The sequence below is a fragment of the Bombina bombina genome, chromosome 1 (genome assembly GCF_027579735.1).
Source record: "Bombina bombina isolate aBomBom1 chromosome 1, aBomBom1.pri, whole genome shotgun sequence".
In the NCBI taxonomy this organism is placed as follows: domain Eukaryota; kingdom Metazoa; phylum Chordata; class Amphibia; order Anura; family Bombinatoridae; genus Bombina; species Bombina bombina.
This window is the reverse complement of record NC_069499.1, coordinates 593,160,414-593,179,876: the sequence shown is the minus strand read 5'-3', so window position 1 is coordinate 593,179,876 and position 19,463 is coordinate 593,160,414. Positions and strand designations below refer to the sequence as shown.

The 19,463-nt window shown below is 41.3% G+C and overlaps 1 protein-coding gene across 2 annotated transcripts in view; it reads left to right on the top strand.

Annotated features, from left to right (window-relative positions):
* The window catches only part of PCNT (pericentrin), a 470,255-nt gene extending 458,548 nt beyond the window's left edge, over window positions 1-11,707 (top strand). For both annotated transcript variants that reach the window (XM_053698889.1, XM_053698888.1), the window contains one exon: window positions 11,432-11,707. In XM_053698889.1, the coding sequence (XP_053554864.1) occupies window positions 11,432-11,475 (44 nt within the window). In that variant the 3' untranslated portion in view covers window positions 11,476-11,707. The remainder of the gene's footprint in view (window positions 1-11,431) is intronic.
* Window positions 11,708-19,463: the final 7,756 nt, after the last annotated feature.

The window sequence follows — 19,463 nt, the reverse complement described above, 5'->3', positions numbered from 1 at the left end:
CTCTGTCAGCACAAGGGGTTTGGAAATCTCAGGAGGCGAGATTACCATTTGATATTTTAGAACTCCGTGTTTTCTCAGAGTTTTTCAGTTAGTTTCTTTTTGAAGAAGAGACGTTTATTGTTTTTCAGACAATATCACAACTATGGTGTATGTCAATCATCAGGGTAGGACTATCAGTCCTTAGGCTGTGACAGAAGTGTCTCGGATATTAGCTTGGGCTAAATTCAGCTCCTATCTAAATTCTGTGGTTCTTTTCCCAGGTATAGATATTTGGGAAGCGGATTATCTCTGTTAATCAAGCTTTACTTCCGGGAGAATGGTCTCTCTTACTCAGATATGTTTTTCAATTTTTCAGATGTGAGCATTTCTAGAAATAGATCTGTTGGCATCTCATCTGAATAAAGAACTTCCCAGGGGCCTATTCAGGTCCGGGGATCTTCAGGAGGAAGTAGTGTATGCATTGACATTTCTTTGGAATTGTCTTTTTGCCTATTTCTTTCCGCCTCTAGTTCTTCTTCCAAAGTGATTTCCAAAATTCTTATGGAGTATTTGTTTGTTATGCTGGTGGCTCCAGCATGGCCTTTCAGGTTTTGGTATGCGGATCTCATTCGGATGGCCAGTTGCCAACCTTGGACACTTCCGTTTAAACCACCCCTTCTTTCTCAAGGCCCATTTTTTCCATCAGGATCTCAAATCATTAAATTTGAAGGGATGGAGATTGAACGCTTGATTTTTAGTCATAGAGGTTTCTCTGACTCATTGATTAATACTATGTTTCAGGCTCGTAAATCTGTCTCTAGAAAGATTTATTATTGAGTCTGGAAGACCTACTTTTCTTGGCATTCTTTTAAAATTCATAGAATTTTATTATTTTTTTCAGGTTGGTTTGGACAAGGTTTTGTCTTCAGTTCTTTGTTAGGACAAATCTCTACTCTTTCTGTTCTTTTTTCACAGAAAGATTGCTAATCATCCTGATATTCATTGTTTTGTACAGGCTTTGGTCCGTATCAAGCCTGTCATTAATTCAATCTCTCCTCTTTGGAGTCTCAATTTGGTGCTGAGGGCTTTACAGGCTCCTCCGTTTGAAACTATGCATTCTCTGAACATTAAATTACTTTCTTGGAAAAGTATTGTTCCTTTTGGTTATTTCTTCTGCTAGAAGAGTTTTTGAGTTATCTGCTCTTTTTTGTGAATATCCTTTTCTGATTTTTCATCAGGATAAGGCAGTGTTACTTCCTGATATTCATCATTTTGTTCAGGTTTTGATTCGTTTCAAACCGGTCATTAAGCCAATTTCTCCTCCTTGGAGTCTTAATTTGGTTCTGAAGGTTTTTCAGGCTCTTCTATTTGAGCATATGCTTGCTCTGGACATTAATTACTTTCATGGAAAGTATTGTTGTTTTTTTTGGACATCTCTTCAGCTAGAACAGTTTTTGAATTATCTGTTCTTTCTTGTGAATCTCTTTTTTCTGATTTTTTTCATCAGGATAAGGTGGTTTTTGCTGTCCTCATTTCAATTCTTACCTAAAGTTGTAAATTCTAACAAACATTAGAGAGGAATTATTGTTTTCCTAAGACTTCTTTGGTGAGATTCTTACTTTCTTTGGATATGGTAAGAGTTTTTGAAATTCTATGTTGAAGCTATTCAGATTTCAGATAGATTTCTAGTCTATTTTTTATCTTTTCTGGTTTTAGGAAGGTCAAAAAGCTTCTGCCATTTATTTGGCATCTTGCTTAAATTTTTGATTCATCATGCTTATTTGGAGTCGGGTGGATTCCCGCCTCGGAGGATTACGGCTCATTCTACTAGGTAAGTTTCTACTTCCTGGGCTTTTTAAGAATGAAGCTTCTGTTGATCAGATTTGCAAAGCAATGACTTGGTCTTCTTTGCATACTTTTACTATGTTCTACCATTTTGATGTTTTCTCTTCTTTAGAATCAGTTTTGGTAGAATGGTACTTCAGGCAGCTGTCTCAGTTTGATTCTTCTGCTTATAATTTCAGTTTTTTTCATTATAAAAATTGAAACTTTTTTGATTTGGGTAGTGGATTAATTTTTCAGCGGAATTGGCTGTCTTTATTTTATCCCTCCCTCTCTAGTGACTCTTGCGTGGAAGTTCCACATCTTGGGTATTTATTATCCCATACGTCACTAGCTCATGGACTCTTGCTAATTACATGAAAGAAAACATAATTTATGTAAGAACTTACCTGATAAATTCATTTCTTTCATATTAGCAAGAGTCCATGAGGCCCACCCTTTTTTGTGGTGGTTATGATTTTTTTGTATAAAGCACAATTATTCCAATTCCTTATTTTTTTTATGCTTTCGCTCCTTTCTTATCACCCCACTTCTTGGCTATTCGTTAAACTGAATTGTGGGTGTGGTGAGGGGTGTTTATAGGCATTTTAAGGTTTGGGAAACTTTGCCCCTCCTGGTAGGAATGTATATCCCATACGTCACTAGCTCATGGACTCTTGCTAATATGAAAGAAATGAATTTATCAGGTAAGTTCTTACATAAATTATGTTTTTTAGGTTTCCAGATATTTTCGGTGTCCATGACTCTTTCCTTAACAGAAAAGAGACACATAAAATTGGTTTTTCAGTGGCTGTGTATGGAAGCACTAGGCCTCATGATTGCAGCCTCAGTCGCGATCCCATTTGTTCATTTTCATATGACACCTCTTCAGCTTTGTATGCTTCGCCAATGGTGCAAGGATTATACTCAAATATCTCAACAGATATTCTTAAATCCCAATACACACCTTTCTCTGACTTGGTGGTTAAATCACCACTCAATTCTTCACGGGGCTTCCTTTGCTCGTCCTACCTGGTCTGTGATTACCACAGATGCAAATCTTAAAGGTTGGGCAGCTGTTTGGGGAACCCTGACAGCACAAGGAGTTTGGAATCCTCGAGAGGCATGGTTACCAATCAATAGGGGAGCAGTCTGGGGATCCCTAAAGGCTCAGGCAGTTTGGACTCAGTCAGAGTCTATTCTTCCTATAAACATTCTGGAACTGAGAGCGATCTACAATGCTCTCCTGGCCTGGCCTCAGTTATCCTTGGTCCAGTTTATCAGGTTCCATTCGGACAACATAACTTCAGTGGCTTACATCAATCATCAGGGAGGAACGAGGAGTTCCTTAGCGATGACAGAGGTAACCAAAATAATCCAGTGGGCAGAGGCCCACTCTTGTTGCCTGTCGGCGATCCACATCCCAGGGGTGGACAACTGGGAGGCGGATTTTTTTAGCAAGCAGATCTTTCATCCGGGAGAGTGGGAACTCCATCCGGAAGTGTTCTCCAACCTGATTCTCAAGTGGGCTCAGCCGGAATTGGATCTCATGGCATCTTAACAGAATGCCAAGCTTCCAAGATACGGGTCGAGGTCCTGGGACCCCTAGGCGGAACTGATAGATGCTCTGGCGGTTCCTTGCAACTTTAGTCTAATATACCTATTTCCTCTGTTTGCTCTTCTTCCTCGTGTAATTGCTTTAATCAAACAGGAGAGGGCCTCGGTGATCTTCATAGCACCGGCCTGGCCTCGCAGGTTTTGGTATGCAGATTTGGTGGAAATGACATCTCTGCCGCCTTGGAGACTTACGTTGAGGAAGGACCTTCTGATTCAAGGGCCCTTCCTTCACCCAAATCTAGTTTCTCTGAAGCTGACTGCTTGGAGATTGAACGCTTAATTTCTCTTGCAAGGTGTATCCAGTCCACGGATTCATCCTTTACTTGTGGGATATTCTCATTCCCTACAGGAAGTAGCAAAGAGAGCACACAGCAAAGCTGTCCATATAGCTCCCCCTCTAGCTCCACCCCCCAGTCATTCTCTTTGCTGGCTCTAAGCACTAGGGTCTCTCTCGGGAGTGTAAAGTGAATGTGGTGTTAGAATTGTAGTTTTATTATCTTCAATCAAAAGTTTGTTATTTTAAATGGTACCGGTTTGTACTATTTACTCTCTAGCAGAAAAGTGATGAAGATTTCTGCTGAGAGGAAAATGATTTTAGCATGTTGTAACTAAAATCCACTGCTGTTCCCACACAGGACTGAGGAGTACCAGAAAACTTCAGTTGGGGGGAACAGTTTGCAGGGTGATCTGCAATAAGGTATGTTCAGTCATTTATTTCTAGACAAGACTGAGATAATGCTAGAAGGGACTGACAATATCCCCATGAGGGGGAGGGTAAGCTATGTTCACAGACTTAGTAAGGAATTGAATGCTTACATAATAGGGCTAATATACTAGTTGACACTTATTCAGGGCAATCGATTGTTTGGCTAAGGAAACATCGTTTTGCAAGACACTTTGAAAGCCCTTTTGGGTTTTTTCTGGGGTTATTACCACATGGCTGTTTTTTAGTCACTTAGGAGTGATTTTCTAGGCCTCACAGCTCCGGAGTAGAGTGGGAGGGGCCTAATTTCGCGCCTCAGATTGCACTTAGAATTGCAGATAAGTTCATGCTGTTTCACATGGAGGGTCCTGCTGATGTTTGAGGGCCTAGAAGAAGCTATATTCCCCCAAATCTGATCCCCAAGGGAAGGTAGGGCCACAGCAAAGCTGTGGCAAGGTGCTGTAGTGATTTAACCAGGTGATGGCTTTAGGCTGCTCCGGTTTGGGCATTAAGGGGTTAATCGTTTTGAAACTTGGGGTGCAATCTTATTAAGGCTTTAGCTACATACTGTGAAAATTTCAGAAAGATTGCTGCATTTTTCACCATTTTGTAAAATTGTGTGCTCTTTTTATCTCTTAAAGGCACAGTAACGTTTTTTTCAAATTGTGTTTTTTATTTGATTAAAGTGATTCCAAGCCTGTTTGTGTACTCTACTAGTCTGTTAAACATGTCTGACACTAAGGAAAATCCTTGTTCAATGTGTTTAGAAGCCATGGTGGAACCCCCTCTCAGAATGTGTCCCACTTGTACTGATATGTCTATACACTTTAAAGATCATATTGTTGCACTTAAGAATGTGGCCCAAGATGATTCTCAGACTGAAGGTAACGAGGGTAGCCCGTCTGCCTCTCCCCAAGTGTCACAACCAGTTACGCCCGCGCAAGCGACGCCTAGTACCTCTAGTGCGTCTAACCCTTTTACATTACAAGACTTAGCGGCAGTCATGGATAATTCTCTTACAGCCTTCTTATCTAAACTGCCCGTGTTACCTGCAAAGCGTGATAGCTCCGTTTTAAGAACAGATTATGAGCATTCTGACGCTTTGGTATCCGTATCCGATATTCCCTCACAACGCTCTGAAGTGGGAGCGAGGGATTTGATGTCTGAGGGAGAAGTCTCTGATTCAGGAAGGGTTCCTCCCCAGACAGATTCAGATACATTGGCTTTTAAATTTAAACTAGAACACCTCCGTGTTTTACTTAGGGAGGTATTAGCTACTCTGGATGACTGTGACCCTTTGGTGATCCCAGAGAAATTGTGTAAAATGGACATGTACCTAGAGGTCCCTGTTTACACGGATGCGTTTCTGGTCCCTAAGAGGATTGCGGATATCGTTACTAGGGAGTGGAATAGGCCAGGTGTCCCTTTTGTCCCCCCTCCTGTTTTTAAGAAAATGTTCCCCATATCTGACCCCATGCGGGACTCGTGGCAGACGGTCCCTAAGGTGGAGGGGGCTGTTTCTACACTAGCTAAACGCACAACCATACCAATTGAAGACAGTTGTGCTTTTAAAGACCCTATGGATAAAAAATTTGAGGGTTTACTTAAGAAAATTTTTGTTCAACAAGGTTTTCTACTCCAACCTATTGCCTGCATTATTCCTCTAACTACTGCAGCTGCTTTCTGGTTTGAGGCGCTGGAAGACTTGCTCCAGACGGAGACCTCATATGAGGAAATTATGGATAGAATTAAGGCTCTAAAGCTAGCTAATTCTTTTATCACTGACGCCGCTTTCCAAATAGCTAAGTTAGCGGCGAAAAATTCAGGTTTCGCCATTTTGGCGCGCAGGGCGCTATGGCTAAAGTCCTGGTTGGCCGATGTGTCGTCTAAATCCAAGCTTTTGAACATTCCTATTCGGGCCTGAATTGAAAGAGATTATTTCAGATATCACCGGGGGAAAAGGCCATGCTCTCCCTCAGGACAAAGCCTTTAAAACAAAGAACAAACCTAATTTTCGTTCCTTTCGCAATTTCAGGAACGGCCCCACTTCATCCTCTCCGGCTGCAAAGCAAGAGGGTAACGCTTCACAGCCCAAAGCAAACTGGAAACCTTACCAGGGCTGGAATAAGGGTAAACAGGCCAAAAAGCCTGCAGCTGCTACCAAGACAGTATGAAGGGGTAGCCCCCGATCCCGGGGCAGACTCTCTCTCTTCGCTCAGTCCTGGGCAAGAGATGTACACGATCCTTGGGCATTAGAGATTGTAGCCCAGGGATACCTTCTAGAATTCAAGGACTCTGCTCCAAGGGGAAGGTACCACATTTCTCGTCTGTCTACAGATCAGACAAAGAAAGAGGCATTTTTACGCTGTGTAGAAGATCTACATACAATGGGAGTGATCCACCCAGTTCCAATTGCAGAACAAGGACTGGGGTTTTACTCAAACCTGTTTGTGGTTCCCAAAAAAGAAGGAACTTTCAGACCAATCCTGGATCTCAAAATTTAATGATCCAGGAGGGTCAATATATGACTACCGTGGATCTAAAGGATGCGTATCTGCACATTCCTATCCACAAAGATCATCACCAGTTTCTCAGGTTCGCCTTTCTGGACAAGCATTTTCAGTTTGTGGCTCTTCCTTTCGGGTTGGCCACTGCTCCCAGAATTTTCACAAAGGTGCTAGGGTCCCTCCTGACGGTTCTAAGACTGCGGGGCATAGCAGTGGCGCCTTACCTAGACGACATCTTAATTCAGGCGTCAACTTTCCAAAGAACCAAGTCTCACACGGAGATTGTATTGGCCTTTCTGAGGTCTCACGGGTGGAAGGTGAACATCAAAAAGAGTTCTCTCTCCCCCCTCACAAGAGTTCCATTCCTAGGAACCCTGATAGACTCGGTAGAAATGAAAATATTTCTGACGGAGGTCAGAAAGCTAAAACTCTTAACTACTTGCCGAGCTCTTTATTCCATTCCTCGGCCATCTGTGGCTCAGTGCATGGAGACAATCGGACTAATGGTTGCGGCAATGGACATAGTCCCTTTTGCTCGGATACACCTCAGACCACTGCAACTATGCATGCTCAAACAGTTGAATGGGGATTATGCAGATTTGTCTCCTCATATTCAGTTGGACCAGGAGACCAGAGATTCTCTTCTCTGGGGGTTGTCTCAGGATCACCTGTCTCAAGGAATATGTTTCCGCAGGCCAGAGTGGATCATCGTAACGACCGACGCCAGTCTGTTAGGCTGGGGTGCGGTCTGGGACTCCCTGAAAGCTCAGGGCTTATGGTCTTGGGAAGAAACTCTTCTCCCGATAAACATTCTGGAACTGAGGGCGATATTCAACGCTCTTCAGGCATGGCCTCAACTAGCGGCGGCCAAATTCATCAGATTTCAGTCGGACAACATCACGACTGTAGCTTACGTCAATCATCAGGGGGGAACAAAGAGTTCCCTAGCGATGACTGAAGTAACCAAAATAATCAGGTGGGCGGAGGATCACTCCTGCCATCTCTCAGCAATTCACATCCCAGGAGTAGACAACTGGGAGGCGGATTTTCTAAGTCGTCAGACTTTTCACCCGGGGGAGTGGGAACTCCACCCGGAGGTATTTGCCCAGCTGACTCAGCTATGGGGCACCCCAGAGTTGGATCTGATGGCGTCCCGTCAGAACACCAAACTTCCTCTCTACGGGTCCAGGTCCCGGGATCCCAAGGCGGTATTGATAGATGCTCTAGCAGCGCCTTGGTCCTTCAATCTGGCTTATGTTTTTCCACCGTTTCCTCTCCTCCCGCGTCTGGTTGCCAGAATCAAGCAGCAGAAGGCTTCGGTGATTCTGATAGCGCCTGCGTGGCCACGCAGGACTTAGTATGCAGACCTAGTGGACATGTCATCTGTCCCACCATGGACACTGCCAATGAGGCAGGATCTTCTAATACAGGGTCCGTTCAAGCATCCACATTTAGTTTCTCTATGTCTGACTGCTTGGAGATTGAACGCTTAATTCTATCAAAGCGTTGGAGGAAATATCTTTGTTGGTGTGAATCCAAGGGTTACTCATGGAGTAAGATTAGGATTCCCAGGATATTGTCCTTTCTCCAAGAAGGACTGGAGAAAGGATTGTCAGCTAGTTCCTTAAAAGGACAAATATCTGCTTTGTCTATCTTGTTACACAAGCATCTGGCAGAGGTGCCAGATGTTCAAGCGTTTGCTCAGGCTTTAGTCAGAATCAAGCCTGTCTATAAACCTGTGGCTTGGCCATGGAGTTTGAATCTAGTTCTTTCAGTTCTTCAAGGGGTTCCGTTTGAACCTTTACATTCCATAGACATTAAGTTGTTATCTTGAAAGTTTTGTTTTTGATAGCTATCTCTTCTGCTCGAAGAGTTTCAGAATTATCTGCCTTACAGTGTGATTCACCTTACCTGGTGTTCCACGCAGATAAGGTAGTTTTGCGTACCAATCCATCTTCGAAGAAGGAAAGTCTATTACACAATCTTGATGTAGTTTGTGCTTTAAGGTTCTATTTACAAGCAACTAAGGATTTCAGACAAACATCTTCCTTGTTTGTTATCTATTCTGGTAAGAGGAGAGGTCAGAAAGCGACTGCTACCTCTCTTTCCTTTTGGCTGAAAAGCATCATCCGTTTGGCCTATGAGACTGCTGGCCAGCAGCCTCCTGAAAGAATTACTGCTCATTCTACCAGAGCAGTGGCTTCCACATGGGCTTTCAAAAATGAGGCTTCTGTTGAGCAGATTTGTAAGGCAGCGACTTGGTCTTCACTGCATACTTTTGCCAAATTTTACAAATTCAATACTTTTGCTTCTTCGGAGGCTATTTTTGGGAGAAAGGTTTTGCAAGCAGTGGTGCCTTCCGTTTAAGGTACCTGTCTTGTTCCCTCCCTTCATCCATGTCCTAAAGCTTTGGTATTGGTATCCCACAAGTAAAGGATGAATCCGTGGACTGGATACACCTTGCAAGAGAAAACAGAATTTATGCTTACCTGATAAATTAAATCTTGCGGTGTATCCAGTCCACGGCCCGCCCTGGCATTTAAGTCAGGTAAAAATTTTTTTGTTTAAACTACAGTCACCACTGCACCCTATGGTTTCTCCTTTTTCTTCCTAACCTTTGGTCGAATGACTGGGGGGTGGAGCTAGAGGGGGAGCTATATGGACAGCTTTGCTGTGTGCTCTCTTTGCTACTTCCTGTAGGGAATGAGAATATCCCACAAGTAAAGGATGAATCCGTGGACTGGATACACCGCAAGAGAAAGTAATTTATCAGGTAAGCATAAATTCTGTTTTTATCCAAGCGGGGGTTTTCTGACTCGGTCATAGAGATCATGATTCAGGCTCGTAAGCCTGTAACTAGAAGGATGTACCATAAGATTTGGTGTTAATCCAAGGGCTACTCATGGAGTAGAGTTAGGATTCCTAGAATTTTGGCTTTTCTCCAAGAGGGTTTGGAGAAGGGTTTATCGACGAGTTCCCTAAAGGGGCAAATCTCGGCCTTATCTATTTTGTTACACAAACGTCTGGCAGATGTCCCAGATGTACAATCATTTTGTCAGGCCTTGGTCAGGATCAGGCCTGTGTTCAAACCAGTTACTCCTCTATGGAGTCTTAATTTAGTTCTCAAAGTTCTTCAAGGGGCTCCATTTGAGCCTATGCATTCCTTAGATATTAAGTTGTTATCTTGGAAAGTTTTATTTCTTGTTGCTATTTGCATTGCAGTATGAGTCTCCTTACCTTATTTCTTCCTAAGGTTGTTTCTGATCAGAACATTAATCAGGAGATTGTTGTTCCTTCTTTGTGTCCTAATCCTTCTTCTCAGAAGGAACGACTTCTGCACAATTTGGATGTTGTCCGTGCTTTAAAGTTTTACCTGCAGGCGACTAAGGACTTTAGTCAGTCTTCTTCTTTGTGATTTTCTCAGGAAAAGGGACAGAAAGCTACGGCTACTTCTCTTTCTTTTTGGCTGAAGAGTATCATACGTTTTGCATATGAGACTGCTGGACAGCAGCCTCCCAAGAAGGTTACGGCTCATTCCACGAGGGCTGTTGCTTCCTCATGGGCATTCAAAAATGAAGCTTCTGTGGAACAGATTTGCAAGACTGCAACTTGGTCCTCTCTGCACACTTTTTCAAAATTCTACAAATTTGACACTTTTGCCTTGGCTGAGGCCGCTTTTGAGAGAAAGGTTCTTCAAGCAGTGGTGCCTTCCGTTTAGGTGCCCTGTCTTTTCCCTCCCGTATCATCTGTGTACTCTAGCTTGGGTATTGGATCCCATTAGTAATTAAGATGATCCGTGAACTCATTGTGTCTTAAAAAAGAAAAGAAAATTTATGCTTACCTGATAAATTTATTTATTTTTTGACACGATGAGTCCACGGCCCACCCTGGTATTGTAAGACAGAGGTGAATATCCCATTAGCAATTAAGATGATCCGTGGTCTCATCGTGTAAAAAAAGAAATACATTTATCAGGTAAGCATACATTTTCTTTTTTTCTGGTACTAAGAAAGGCCAGAAGGCCTCGGCTATTTCTTGAGCCTCTTGGTTGAAACTTTTGATTCACAAAACTTATTTGGAGGTGGGTGAGGCTCCGCTTCAGAGTATTACAGCTCATTCTACTAGATTGTTTGGCACATCTTGGGCTTTCATTTTGATGTTTTTGCCTCATCAGAAGCAGCTTTTGGTAGAAAGATCCTTCAGGCAGTGGTCTGTTTTTAAAAAAAAAAAAAAAATGTCATAATTATTTGGGTTTTGGCTTTAAACTCTCAGTGAAAAAGCTGTTTTTATTTTATCCTTCCCTTTCTTGATACTCGTGTACTTCTACGTCTTGTGTATTATATCCCATATGTAACAGCTCGTGGACTCTCGTCACCTATATGAAAGATTACATAATTTATGTAAGAACTTACCTGATAAATTCATTTTTTTCATGGTGGCGAGAGTCCACGAGGCCCCACCCATTTGGGATTATATTATTGTTTAAAGCACATCTTATTTTTTCCTGCTCCTCTTTATTGGCCTTTACTCCTTAAACAACTCACCACTTGGCTATTCCTAAAACTGAGATAGGTGGGAGGGGTATTTAAGGGCTTTTGAGCCTCCTGGTAGGAATGTATATCCCATACGTAACACCTCATGGGCTCTCGCCACCATGAAAGAAATTAATTTATCAGGTAAGTTCTTACGTAAATTATGTTTTTATCTCAGTCTGGAAATCCATCTATGTTATTAAGCAAAGAGATCCTAATTATCTAGTTTGTTGAATTAAGTTTTGCTTAGTTTGCCTCTTTTCTTTCTACAGGTTCTTCTCCAGACCGGTCTCATATGAAATCTGCCTGGAAGTGACCACTTGATCTCCTCGCTCACAAATATGCACTTCCACAAATGTAAAAATATTTTTATTGTTATCATTATTGGATAATTAGTTGTATACTTAAAGTTTTTATCATTTGTTTAAAATAATTTATGCAGTCTGTTTTCACTGACCACAAGCAGCAGCAAGTAAGCAAAAAAAAGCAAACTTTTTTTATGTAAAGCTGGATTATTTTTGTACAAATAAAACTAGATTTACTTATGAGTTCAGAGGGTTTTTTTTTTTTGACTGTTGCTCTGTGTGTGTGTGTGTGTGTGTGTGTGTGTGTGTATAAAAGCTATTAGCTTGATTGTGTATACGTTTACATTTTAAAACACATTTTTCTTTTTAGAGACAATTTATCTGATGGACTTCAGTTTTACACTGTGCCTTTTCATATAACTGCATGTAATAGACACAACTATAAAGAAGAATATGACAGATACTGATATAAAAATCCAGTTTACAACCTTTTGAAAACTTACTTAGAAGCTGCCAATTTAGCACTGTTGATGAGGTTAGGCTGGGACACCCAGTGATAGGGGCTGGGAATGCAGTAAGAGCAGACATCCCTTCCCTGCATATGAAAAGACAGATTACACAAACAGGAGCAGCAGGAATCTGTAGACTTCAGTCTACATATGATAGTTTGGGGCTTGGTTAGGAGTCTGAAAATCGGCACAATGTTAAAAAAAATAAGCAAAACTATATATTGTTACAAAAACACTACCAGATGGGCTATATAAATGGAACATTTACAAAACATTTATTCAAAGAAAATATAGTGTACAATGTCCCTTTAAGCCTTTTTGTACCTCTTCTACTTTATTTCTGTGCTGCTATCTACTTGTAGATACTTGCCTTTCCTTGCTATATTTTGTATATTATGGAGCAAACTGTTGCAGCTCACATCTCTGGACGTTATGCTGACTCCTTTGGAAGGATGTGTTGGTGAGCCCCCTCCCTTATTTATGCCACATATGCCCTGAGTCTATGTCTAATGCTAGACAGGGTCATGCAACGTTACATTAGCAGTGTAGTACTCAGGGATTTACTACCGACCATGGCTATCCTCAGGACAGCTCTGTACTCTAGTTTGAAGCAATATATCAACTCTGCAATTTCAGAACAGATGGGCAGAATAGAATCCTTTGCAGGCCTAGGTTCATCAGGGACATCCCCAAGGTGTGATTCTTCTAGATACTGTGTACAATCCAAGAGTGCAATGGAATCAGAATCTTCCTCTCCTGAGGATGATTATTCAGAAACCCAGGTGAAATAGCAGAATAAGTGTCCTTTAAATTTAGGTTGTAGCACATATAAGTTAAGCCATTTTTTATATCATCAGAATTGATGTTAGATATATGTCTTTAGCTATTTTAGCTAGAAGAGCTTTATGGCTTAAATCTTTGAATGCTGATATGACTTCTAAATCGACATTGCTATCTCTTTCTTTCCAAGGTAATAAATTATTTGATTCTCAGTTGGATTCAATAATTTCTACTGTCACTGGGGGGAACGGAGCTTTTTTGCCTCAGGATAAAAAGTCTAAGGGTAAATTTAAAGCTTCTAACCGTTTTTGTTCCTTTCGAAAAGAACAGAAATCTAATCCTTCCCCTAAGGAATCTGTTTCCAATTAAAAGCCTTCCTCAGTCTGGAATACATCCAAGCCATTTAAGAGATCTAAACCAAGTCCGCATGAGGGTGCGGCCCTCATTCCAGTTCACCTGGTAGGGGGCAGATTAAAATATTTCAAAGATGTTTGGATCAATTCAGTCCAAAATCATTGGATTCAGAGCATTGTCTCTCAGGGGTACAGAATAGGTTTCAGAGTAAGACCGCCTGTGAGAAGATTTTTTCTCTCACGCATTCCAGTGAACCCAGAGAAAGCCCAGGCTTTCCTGAAGTGTGTTTCAGACCTGGCGTTTTCAGGGGTAATCATGCCGGTTCCATTTCAGGAACAGGGTCTGGGGTTTTATTCAAATCTATTCAATGTCCCAAAGACGAGTTCTGGATCTAAAGATCTTGAATCGTTATGTAAGAGTACCAACATTCAAAATGGTGACTATAAGGACTATTCTGCCTTTTGTTCAGCAAGGGCATTATATGTCCACAATAGACTTACAGGATGCATATCTTCATATTCCGATTCATCCAGATCACTATCAGTTCCTGAGATTCTCTTTTCAAGACAAGCATTACCAATTTGTTGCTCTTCCTTTTGGCCTAGTGATAGCTCCAAGAATCTTTTCAAAGGTTCTCGGTGCCCTATGCTCTGAAATCAGAGAGCGGGGTATTGCAGTGTTTTCTTTATTTGGACGATATCTTGATACTCGCTCAGTCTTTACGTTCTGCAGAATCTCACACAAATCAACTAGTGTTGTTTCTTCAAAAACATGGTTGGAGGATCAATTTACCAAAGAGTTCTTTGATTCCTCAGTCAAGGGTAACCTTTTTACGTTTCCAGATAGATTCAGTGTCCATGACTTTGTCTCTGACAGACAAGAGACGTTTAAAATTGGTTTCAGCCTGTCAGAACCTTCAGTCTCAGTCATTCCCTTCAGTAGCTATGTGCATGGAAGTTTTAGGTCTCATGACTGCAGCATCGGACACGATCCCCTTTGCTCGTTTTCATATGAGACCTCTCCAGCTTTGTATGCTGAATCAATGGTGCAGGGATTATACAAGGATATCACAATTAATATCCTTAAATCCCAATACTTTCTCTGACTTGGTGGTTAGATCACCATCGTATAATTCTAGGGGCCTCTTTTGTTCATCCAGCCTGGACTGTGATCACAACAGATGTGAGGCTTTCAGGTTGGGGAGCTGTTTGGGGATCTCTGACAGCACAAGGGGTTTGGAAATCTCAAGAGGCGAGATTACCAATCAATATTTTGGAACTCCGTGCGATTCTCAGAGCTCTTCAGTTTTGGCCTCTATTGAAGAGAGAACCGTTCATTTGTCTCCAGACAGACAATGTCACAACTGTGGCGTATGTCAATCATGAGGGTGGGACTCACAGTCCTCAGACTATGAAAGAAGTATCCCGGATACTTGTTTGGGCGGAATCAAGCTCCTGTCTAATTTCTGCGGTCCATATCCCAGGTATAGACAATTGGGAAGCGGATTCTCTCAGTCGTCAAATTTTACATACGGGAGAGTGGTCTCTTCACCCAGATGTGTTTTCTCAAATTGTTCAAATGTGGGGGCTTCCAGAAATAGATCTGATGGCATCTCATCTAAACAAGAAACTTCCCAGGTACCTGTCCAGGTCCAGGGATCCTCAGGCGGAAGCAGTGGATGCATTGACACTTCCTTGGGGTTATCAACCTACTTATATTTTTCCGCCTCTAGTTCTTCTTCCAAGCGTGATCTCCAAAATCATCATGGAGCAATCGTTTGTGCTGCTGGTGGCTCCAGCATGGCCTCACAGGTTTTGGTATGCGGATCTTGTTCGGATGTCCAGTTGCCAACCTTGGCCACTTCCATTAAGGCCAGACCTATCTCAAGGTCCGTTTTTCCATCAGGTTCTCAAATCGTTAAATTCTCGGCCCTCATTCCAGTTCACCTGGTAGGGGGCAGATTAAAATATTTCAAAGATGTTTGGATCAATTCAGTCCAAAATCATTGGATTCAGAGCATTATCTCTCAGGGGTACAGAATAGGTTTCAGAGTAAGACCGCCTGTGAGAAGATTTTTTCTCTCACGCATTCCAGTGAACCCAGAGAAAGCCCAGGCTTTCCTGAAGTGTGTTTCAGACCTGGCGTTTTCAGGGGTAATCATGCCGGTTCCATTTCAGGAACAGGGTCTGGGGTTTTATTCAAATCTATTCAATGTCCCAAAGACGAGTTCTGGATCTAAAGATCTTGAATCGTTATGTAAGAGTACCAACATTCAAAATGGTGACTATAAGGACTATTCTGCCTTTTGTTCAGCAAGGGCATTATATGTCCACAATAGACTTACAGGATGCATATCTTCATATTCCGATTCATCCAGATCACTATCAGTTCCTGAGATTCTCTTTTCAAGACAAGCATTACCAATTTGTTGCTCTTCCTTTTGGCCTAGTGATAGCTCCAAGAATCTTTTCAAAGGTTCTCGGTGCCCTATGCTCTGAAATCAGAGAGCGGGGTATTGCAGTGTTTTCTTTATTTGGACGATATCTTGATACTCGCTCAGTCTTTACGTTCTGCAGAATCTCACACAAATCAACTAGTGTTGTTTCTTCAAAAACATGGTTGGAGGATCAATTTACCAAAGAGTTCTTTGATTCCTCAGTCAAGGGTAACCTTTTTACGTTTCCAGATAGATTCAGTGTCCATGACTTTGTCTCTGACAGACAAGAGACGTTTAAAATTGGTTTCAGCCTGTCAGAACCTTCAGTCTCAGTCATTCCCTTCAGTAGCTATGTGCATGGAAGTTTTAGGTCTCATGACTGCAGCATCGGACACGATCCCCTTTGCTCGTTTTCATATGAGACCTCTCCAGCTTTGTATGCTGAATCAATGGTGCAGGGATTATACAAGGATATCACAATTAATATCCTTAAATCCCAATACTTTCTCTGACTTGGTGGTTAGATCACCATCGTATAATTCTAGGGGCCTCTTTTGTTCATCCAGCCTGGACTGTGATCACAACAGATGTGAGGCTTTCAGGTTGGGGAGCTGTTTGGGGATCTCTGACAGCACAAGGGGTTTGGAAATCTCAAGAGGCGAGATTACCAATCAATATTTTGGAACTCCGTGCGATTCTCAGAGCTCTTCAGTTTTGGCCTCTATTGAAGAGAGAACCGTTCATTTGTCTCCAGACAGACAATGTCACAACTGTGGCGTATGTCAATCATGAGGGTGGGACTCACAGTCCTCAGACTATGAAAGAAGTATCCCGGATACTTGTTTGGGCGGAATCAAGCTCCTGTCTAATTTCTGCGGTCCATATCCCAGGTATAGACAATTGGGAAGCGGATTCTCTCAGTCGTCAAATTTTACATACGGGAGAGTGGTCTCTTCACCCAGATGTGTTTTCTCAAATTGTTCAAATGTGGGGGCTTCCAGAAATAGATCTGATGGCATCTCATCTAAACAAGAAACTTCCCAGGTACCTGTCCAGGTCCAGGGATCCTCAGGCGGAAGCAGTGGATGCATTGACACTTCCTTGGGGTTATCAACCTACTTATATTTTTCCGCCTCTAGTTCTTCTTCCAAGCGTGATCTCCAAAATCATCATGGAGCAATCGTTTGTGCTGCTGGTGGCTCCAGTATGGCCTCACAGGTTTTGGTATGCGGATCTTGTTCGGATGTCCAGTTGCCAACCTTGGCCACTTCCATTAAGGCCAGACCTATCTCAAGGTCCGTTTTTCCATCAGGTTCTCAAATCGTTAAATTTGAAGGTATGGAAATTGAACGCCTAGTGCATAGTCATAGAGGTTTCTTTGACTCAGTGATTAATACTATGTTACAGGCTCGTAAATCTGTTTCTAGAAAGATTTATTACAGTTCATGGTGTTCTTCTCAAAAATTTTCTTGGCATTCTTTTAGACTTCCTAGAATTTTACAGTTTCTTCAGGATGGTTTGGATAAAGGTTTGTCTGCAAGTTCCTTGAAAGGACAAATCTCTGCTCTTTCTGTTTTATTCCACAGAAAAATTGCTAAACTCCCTGATATTCACTGTTTGGTACAGGCTTTGGTTCGTATCAAGCCTGTCATTAAATCAATCTCTCCTCCTTGGAGTCTTAATTTGGTTTTGAAGGCTTTACAGGCTCCTCCGTTTGAGCCTATGCATTCTTTGGACATTAAGTTGCTTTCTTGGAAAGTGTTGTTCCTTTTGGCCATCTCTTCTGCTAGAAGAGTTTCTGAATTATCTGCTCTTTCTTGTGAATCTCCTTTTCTGATTTTTCATCAGGATAAGGCAGTTTTGCGGACTTCATTTAAATTCTTACCTAAAGTTGTGAATTCTAACAACATTACTAGAGAAATTGTTGTCCCTTCTTTGTGTCTTAATCCTAAGAATTCTTTGGAGAGATCCTTACATTCTTTGGATGTGGTGAGAGCTCTGAAATACTATGTTGATGCTACTAAAGTTTTCAGGAAGACTTCTAGTCTTCCTGAAGTCTTCCTGTTAAGGTCAGAAGGCTTTTGCCGTTTCTTTGGCATCTTGGTTAAAGCTTTCGATTTATCAAGCTTATTTGGAGTCGGGTAAAAAACACGCCTCAGAGAATTACAGCTCATTCTACTAGGTCAGTTTCCACTTCCTGTGCTTTTAAGAATGAAGCTTCAGTTGATCAGATTTGCAAAGCAGCAACTTGGTCTTCTTTGCATACATTTACTAAATTCTACCATTTTGATGTTTTTGCTTCTTCGGAAGCAGTTTTTGGTAGAAAAGTTATTCAGGCAGCTGTTTCAGTTTGATTCTTCTGCTTATGATTTAAGTTTTTTCTTTTCAATTATGAGATTAAACTTATGATTTGGGTTGTGGATTCATTTTATTCAGCGAAAATGGCTGTCTTTATTTTTTTTTATCCCTCCCTCTCTAGTGACTCTTGCGTGGAGTTCCACATCTTGGGTATCCCATACGTCACTAGCTCATGGACTCTTGCCAATTACATGAAAGAAAACATAATTTATGTAAGAACTTACCTGATAAATTCATTTCTTTCATATTGGCAAGAGTCCATGAGGCCCACCCTTTTTTATGGTGGTTATGATTTTTTGTATAAAGCACAATTATTCCAATTCCTTTGTTGATGCTTTTTACTCCTTTCTTTATCACCCCACTTCTTGCCTATTCGTTAAACTGAATTGTGGGTGTGGTGAAGGGTGTATTAATAGGCATTTTGAGGTTTGGGAAACTTTGCCCCTCCTGGTAGGATTGTATATCCCATACGTCACTAGCTCATGGACTCTTGCCAATATGAAAGAAATGAATTTATCAGGTAAGTTCTTACATAAATTATGTTTTTGCGTTGTGCGTCATACTTGGCGCCAAATAATTTCATTATTTAAAAACCCCATTCCTATATGCCTTGTGCCTTGTCAGAGGGCTTTGCTGTTTGCATTTTTTCCAATTCCTGAAACTGCCATATAAGGAAATTGATAATTTTGCTTTATATGTGGTATTTTCTCTTATATTTGCAAGATGTCTCAATCTGATCCTGTCTCAGAAACCACTGTTGGAACCCTGCTGCCTGATAACAGATCTACCAAAGCGAAGTGTATCTGTTGTAAATTTGTGGAGATTATATCTCCAGCTGTGGTATGTAATAGTTGTCATGATAAGCTTTTACATGCAGAGAATGTATCCATCAGTAATAGTACAATGCCTGTTGTTCCTTCAACATCTAATGTACATGATATCCCTGGGAATATAAAGATTTTATTGCTGCTGCGATTCAGAAGACTTTGTCTGCTATCCCGCCTTCTAAAAAACGTAAAAGGTATTTTAAAACTTCTCATAAAGTTGATGAAATTTCAAATGACCAACAACATACTGAATTATCCTCCTCTGATGAGGATCTATCTGATTCAGAAGATCCTTCCTCAGATATTGACACTGACAAATCTACTTTTTTATTTAAAATGGAGTATATTCGTTCCTTGTTAAAAGAAGTGTTGATTACATTGGATATTGAGGAAACAAGTCCTCTTGATACTAAAACTAGTAAACATTTAAATTCTGTTTATAAACCTCCTGTGGTTACTCCAGAGGTTTTTCCAGTTCCTGATGCTATTTCTGATATGATTTCTAAGGAATGGAATAGGCCTGGTACTTCTTTTATCCCTTCTTAAAGGTTTAAAAAATTGTATCCTTTGCCAGCAGTTAGTTTGGAGTTTTGGGGAAAGATCCTCAGAGTTGATGGGGCTATTTCTACTCTTGCCAAACGTACTACTATTCCTATGGAAGATAGTACTTCCTTTAAGGACCCTTTAGATAGGAAACTTAAATCTTATCTAAGGAAAGCTTATTTATATTCTGG